The following is a 6,519-nucleotide window of genomic DNA, read 5'->3' on the forward strand; positions in this document are numbered from 1 at the left end:
GCCGCTGCAGCACTCAGAGCTGGCTGCCCGCCCGCCGCCCCATCCATCTCCCACGTCTTGCAGCCTGCCTGCAAAGTGTTGAACCACTTCTCTTTGATAATTGTTCAATTACAGAATGTATCCGATGACTTTTGTTACCGAAATCCGACTTCCCTTTCTGCCGACTCAGCTTAGCTCTCTCTGAATGTACATCCAGAGCTTGCTGGGTTTAAAAACAATGTGAATTGTCCCAGCTCTTTGCTAGTCGAATGTTATCTCAAACAGATGCCATCTGAGTAGGAAGCCAAGCCACAATCCATCCTGTGAAGTCACCAAACCGCATCACAAAACAATTTTTGCAAATTTGGATATGGCCTTTGCAAAATCCACCTTTCTCCAAGTCCACAGCTGAGGCGTGGTCTGTACATTTCCCAATGCTGACGAGATGTTCACATTCTCTTATGTGTAGATAGTGTAAAACAGGCGAATGTAAATGTTCAACATAAAAAGTGGATATATAAAATGGAAAGTTATTTATTTATGTAGAGGAAAAAAAAAATATCTGGAGGGACTGGAACCTTCAGGGTTTATTAATATTTAAAAATGTAGCTTTTTGTTTCAGGCATTATGTACAAAGCAATTATTTTATGGACCAAGTTTAATGTAACTGTCAATGAATGCAGAAGTGCAATATGATACTCACCTCTCCATCACTTCATGTTTTAAACAGCTACTAACCAGTTAGACTGACAATCACAGCACTGCCGTCCTCATCCTTTGTTGAGCTTCTTGAAACCTGCCCAGGTCCTTTCCCTGGCCCCTCATCTGCTGCCATCGTACGGATCCAACACGGAGAAGCAATTGTAGAGCAGGACCCTCATTGCTGCAATAATACCAGATGAGGTGGGTGTAGTTACCAGGAAATATGCCAGTAAGGGGCTTGGGTTTTTTCTCCACCGGTTCAGTCCATCGTAGTCTGCATCGATCTATCCTCAGCCGCCCCCATCTGGCACTCATCTATCTGAAGCAAAGATCAACGTGCTACTCACTCAAAGAACAATAGCAATAGTTTAACTCTGTGTTTATAACCTGTTTGTCCCGAGCTGTTTTGGAGAGCAATGCATGTGACCCGATGCCTTTCCACGTCTACGGAAGAGGATCCGTTTGGATGCAGTGAGGGAGAGCTGAATGTATGTTCCATCCCGACTAAAGGGGCACTGTCAGGTTACAGACCTACTTTATCTTTGTTACAAATAACTTGTTTGCTTCCAAACGACAGAACACGAAGTTGGTTGTGCTCCTCCCTCTCGCCGTTGTCTGGGCAGCCATGGGCCCGGCCGGCTTCTGCTGCAGCCCACGTCCTGTTCTTGCACACTAGCACAATACAGCCCGTGCTGCACAGGCTGCCTCGGCCTTTTTCTTTTTTTTTTTTAATTGTTTCCATGGGAATCAAACTCTGCTGTGGAGCTCAGACTTTTTATAAAAAGCAGCTTTTTGTATTACTGCGCTCTTGGGCCAGACTTTCTACCTGACGCTGTCCCTTTAAAGTCTTTTACAAACAGAGAGAGGAGCCCGTGCATTCCCTCTGAGTTGTTTTCCTGGGTTTGCTAGATCCCTCGGTCAGATGAGGCGAAATCCTAATACCAAAAACACGTTTACAGTGTCCGATACAGGAGCCAAGAGCAGTAACTAGCCAAAGGGTCACCGACAAACTCCCGCTCCGCCAGCAGCCGCCGTGCTTGCTGTAGCAGCCCCTTCTTCAGGTATCACCACCGTTTGCTGCATTTCCTCTTAGTTCTAGAAGCCTTACTGTCCCCCCCCTGTCCTCGGCACCCTCTGCCCATTGATACCCTCGACTGTCAGTTTTCTATTCCAACGATGTTCGTTATCTTTTATTTATACAAAGTGGCTCCAGGGGTGACAGGGGCGCGGGGGAGGCCCGAGGGCACCCCCTGCCTGTGCAGAACCCTGCCCACCCCTCGCCTGTGTGTGACAAACCTTCTGTACAACTTCCTTCTCCTCCTTGCTGTTAGTGCATCGTTCCAATGGGTGTGCTTTGTGTACAGTATCATTGTGAGTTACACAGATTAAAGAAATGGGAAGGCTCTTCTCTGTCTGCTTTTTTTGGGGGAGGGGAGATCCTAGAAACAGACAAGTCACAAAACCCAAGACGTGAGCAGGTGCCAGTTTAATGGGGTTACAGCGATGAACAAATGTGGAAACCTTCCATGCAGACTAGTTCTGCAGAACCCATTTGTCCTTTAACCCATTTATCCCTTCTTGTTGTAGGTTTGGGTGGTTTTGTTTTTTGTTTTTTGTTTTTTTTTACAGTTTGTAGATGTATGGACTTTGCAGTGAGGGGAAAAGCTGTTTGCTTCACAGCAGCCATGGGCATGGAGAAGCCCAGAGCCCCAGCACCACCCAGGGCCTGTGCTGCAGGGAGGGGACACAAGTCACATGCAGGAGCAGACAGCAAGGCAAAGACCCCCTCTACAAAGCACATCTCCCTGCACCCCAGCACAGGGGGCCGGGTTAGTGCTCCCCTGCTGCCACCCAATGAGATGACACTGCAGAAAGGCTCAGCCTGCAGCACCAGGTAGGCACGGGGCACCCGGATCCAGCAAGGAAAGGGCCAAGAGCAGCCCCTGAAAGGAAGTGGTGGCAGCCAGCAGAGTATTCTGAGCCCCAGCACCCACCCTGTCCTGGCTGCAGCATTTGCTCCTGCTCGCCAAAGCCCAGAGGAGATGGGGAGCTGCACCCTGAGGTGCTCCATGCCTGTGAGGCTGTCCCCTGGGTGCTGCTGAGCTCCTCTGGCCTCAAAACGGGGCAAGCAGGTCTATGTGTGTCACAGCCACACTGGCCCCAGGCAGGAGAGGGAGAGGAAAAGCTGTTTACTGGGAGCTGAACCATTAAAGTCACTCTCCTTCCCAGTCAGTAACTTACGGAGCGGCTGGAAACGGCCCCTGGGGAAGTGTCTTGACACGGGGCTGTCCGCAGGGTCCAGAGGCTCCCAGCATGGCTGGTGCTCACTGCAGCATCCCCGTCCTCACCTGGAAGGCCAGCCCGTCCCCCCGCGTGGCTTGCTGCAAAGGAAGGGATGCTGAGGATGAAGAAGCACCAGCACCCACCCGCGGGGACCCCCACAGAGCTGCCAGGGCTCGGTTTGCCCTGGTGGAGTCAGTGGGGTCCCCAGGGGGGCAAGACAAGACCTCAGGGTGAGGCAGCTCCCCGGCTCTGTCCACCCACACACCAGCAGCTCGTGCTGGTGGACAGTCCCCACTACCTTGTTGATCTCCTTGTGTCTCTCCTTGGTGACAATTTCTTCTAGCACTTCTCCATCTCCCTTAATAAGCCTGGAAGACAACCACAGGCCATGAGCCATGAGGGCTACCAGCAACTAAGAGCATCTCCTGCCACCCCACCCTCTGTAGGCTTCACTGTCAGCAGCAGCAGCCCCAACCCCTGCAAAATCTCTCCCTTTTTTTTTCCACTCAGAGTTCAGGTCTGGTCCTGGCTGCCCCAGGAAACTGCAGAGCCATTCAGAAACAGGAGCCAGTTGGGGCCTGAGAGGCAGCCAGGCCAGGGAGCATCTTGCTGAGCAAATTCCAAGCGGTGTCGGAGGCGGCTCACACCTCCGAGCATGAACAGAGATTTAATTGCCTTCATTATGTGCCTTACAGGGAACCGACCTTTGTTCCACACCTCCCTGAGCCCTGCAGGCTGCCTTCTATTTTAAGACTGGACTTGTCACACCCAATTCTCTTCAGCGTGATGTTTTCTGCTTGCTGAGAAGATGCAGTTTATTAAAAACTGGGTCATTTTTATTTGGCAGCTAAACGAACTTCAGGTTGAGTGCTGTCTGTATCCCCAAGGGGCACACCCTCCCTCCTCACTTGCCCCTGGATGCTAACGGGGGCTGAGTGCTCTGGAGATGAACGGCAGGTGGGGGCAGCAGGGGCTGAGGATGTGTCACTCACTCCCCTGGTTCCTGTTTTGCCCCTAGTTGCAGAGTTCCATTAATGGGGACAGGCTGAACTCTTCACAGCAGCAGGGTGCCCTGGTGTCTGCATCCCACAGCTCCTGGCTGGGACACAGCCCAGTGTGCCCTGCATGGAGCCCCAGCACAGATGGACAATTTGAGGAGTTGAAGGTTGTTGTCTGGGTCAGTTACACCAGGTCTGACAGGAGGGGTTCTGCGAGGGATCCACTCAGGCCTTTGCTGCTGACAGGGACCTGGGTCCACGCCTGGTACTGCAGCACCACGGGCGAGCATCCTCCAGGACTCCAGCCCACACAACACAGGGCTGGACAACCCCCCTCCCTTGTCCCCAGGGGTCATACCTGGTTCTCCCCGTGTCGGGATCCACGACTCTCCTTATGACGCTCTGCCTCGCGTCCCATTCCTCCTTTGTCATCGGCTTCATGGCCTGGATTCGGGATTTTTGTTCGTCTGTCAAGACTGGAAGGCAGCAGTTGGTCAGGGCTGTGCTGGTAGGGCCAGCTCCTGACCACGGGGCACAGCACCACGCCTGCCTCCCCCCAGGGCTCGGGGTCAGTGGTGAGCCACCCACAGAAGGGCCACGTCACATCCCAGAGCCACGTCCCATGGCTCCTCATGTTTACTTGGTGTGGCTCCAAGGAGGCCATGGTAAGCAGGAGGGAGGCGTGTCTGGCGCTCCTCCCTGGACACGGCCCCGTGTCCCTCAGGCACCCCGGGAAGGGTGACACTTGCTGGCTCCAGCAGGAGGGAAAACCCATTGTTACCTGGTCCAGAGTCTGCCAGCGACTCCTTCTGCCACTGCTCCAGCGAGGGGCCGGGCACCGCTTCGCCCTGGGCTTTCTCCTCCTTAGTCCCTTCCTTTGACTTCTTTTTTGATTTCTTCTTCATTCTCTTCTTCTTCTTCTTCTTCTTTTTCTTGTCTTTCTGTTTCACTTGCTTTTTTTTGCCGTGTCGACTCTTCTTTGTTTTGGAGTCACTGTCACTAGAGTCATCAGAAGAGGAGCTGGAAGAAGAGGAAGACGAGGAGGAGCTTGTGGATGACGACGCTGTCTCAGAGGAAGAGGTACTTGCCTTCCTCTTCTTTTTGTCCTTTCTTTCCTTCTTTTTCCCTGCAACACATAAGAAGAGGTTGAGCACAGTGGGGCTGCTGCTTATCTCCTGCCCACCTGGTTCCCCCCCTGCTGGACCAGCCATGGCCCCAGACGCTGCCTCGGTGACCGCCGTGCCCGGCCCACAGTGGGGCTGCAGGCTCCAGCTCCCCAGGACGAGACCAGAGTGGCTGCAGGGTGACAGAGGCCACTTTAGCCAAAAGCAGGGACCCGCTTCGCCCACCTGAGCCCCCTCTGCACACCCACCCCAAGAAACGTGGGGTCACGGGGGCCTTCCTCCTACCTTCCCCAGCTGCCGCCGAGCTCGACCTGTGCTCCTGAGACCCGGCGGTCTGCCGCGAGTCCTTGCTGCTCTTCCTCCTCCTCTTCTCCTTCCTCTCCTGCCTGCCCCGAGAATTGCTCTTGCTCCTGCTGCGTGATCTCTTCCGAGACTGGCTGTGGGCCATCGTGCCCCTGGAGGGAGCGGGTGCATCAGCGCCATGGAGGGGCCGCCCTCGCTCAGCAGCGACACTCCTGGCAGCCCCAAAAAAACCTTAAATCCAACCCTGAGCCCAGCAGCCCTGAAGAGCCGCTCCTGTTAAACTCTGCAAGGCGTGAGCCACGCTGCAGCCCCAGTGAGGAGAAGGAGCCACCCTGCCCACGCTGAACACACAGAGACCGTCACCCCGTTACTTAACGTGCCGAGAGCAGGCGCCAGCCAAGGGGAGGAATGAATTGTTAATATTCCAATTTGTTTTCAGAAAACAGATTATGCACCGAGCTGGCAGCCACGTCCATCAGTTCCTGAGGCCGAAGGCAGCACATGATATATGCTCACATTAATTTGGAAACCAAACTGGCACCGTTGGCAGAGCAGTATCTGGGAAATGCTTCCTCACAGCCCCCTTCCAAGCAGTGCATTAATTCATTGCATACTCACTGTCTCGGCTCCGCTCCCAACTGCTGAGCCCCAACCCCACCACGGCAGCACCCCGGAGCAGGGGTCTCACCTCTACCCTGCCACCGGGCTTGTGCCCCCAGCGGGGTGGCTGTTCCTGCCCACCCACCCTCCTCCAGGCCTCGGCTGGGAGCTGCCCACTCAGCCACCTGCAGCAGGCCGGCTCCCAAGGGCTCAGCACGAGGTGCGGGCCCTTTAAGAGCTCAGCACGAGATGCGCTGGCCCTTTAAGAGTGTAGAACTAGGGGTACTGATGCTTCAAGAGCTTAGCAGGCTTGTGCTGGCCCTTTAAGAGCTTAGCGAAAGGTACGCTGGCCCTTTAAGGGCTCAGCAAGAGGTGCACTGGCCCTTTAAGAGCTAAGTGAAATGCGCTGGCGCTTTCAGGATTCAGCGAGGGGTGCTCTGGCCCTTTAAGAGCTCGCGCAAGGGCCGCTGCCCCGTTCAGGACCCGGGCAAGGTGCGCTGGCCCTTGACGAGCCCAGAACGAGGCGCGCT

General features: G+C 54.6%; 1 protein-coding gene across 3 annotated transcripts; it reads right to left on the reverse strand.

Moving 5' to 3' along the window:
* Positions 1-2,967: 2,967 nt before the first annotated feature.
* Positions 2,968-5,540, reverse strand: ARL6IP4 (ADP-ribosylation factor-like 6 interacting protein 4). Of its 3 annotated transcripts, none has more exons than XM_008939213.1 (5): positions 5,398-5,540; positions 4,744-5,072; positions 4,321-4,438; positions 3,263-3,332; positions 2,968-3,062 (listed from the first exon to the last, which is right to left on the reverse strand). In XM_008939213.1, the coding sequence occupies exons 1-5, from the start codon at positions 5,532-5,534 to the stop codon at positions 3,006-3,008; spliced, it is 711 nt and encodes a 236-aa protein (XP_008937461.1). In that variant the 5' UTR covers positions 5,535-5,540; the 3' UTR covers positions 2,968-3,005. The 3 variants fall into 3 exon arrangements, with proteins under 3 accessions (XP_008937461.1, XP_008937459.1, XP_008937460.1); XM_008939211.1 differs by having other exon boundaries at positions 4,744-5,088; positions 5,372-5,540; XM_008939212.1 differs by having other exon boundaries at positions 4,744-5,068; positions 5,361-5,540.
* Between the last annotated feature and the right edge of the window lie 979 nt (positions 5,541-6,519).

The sequence above is a fragment of the Merops nubicus genome, unplaced genomic scaffold (assembly GCF_000691845.1).
Source record: "Merops nubicus isolate BGI_N331 unplaced genomic scaffold, ASM69184v1 scaffold15034, whole genome shotgun sequence".
Classification (NCBI taxonomy): Eukaryota; Metazoa; Chordata; class Aves; order Coraciiformes; family Meropidae; genus Merops; species Merops nubicus.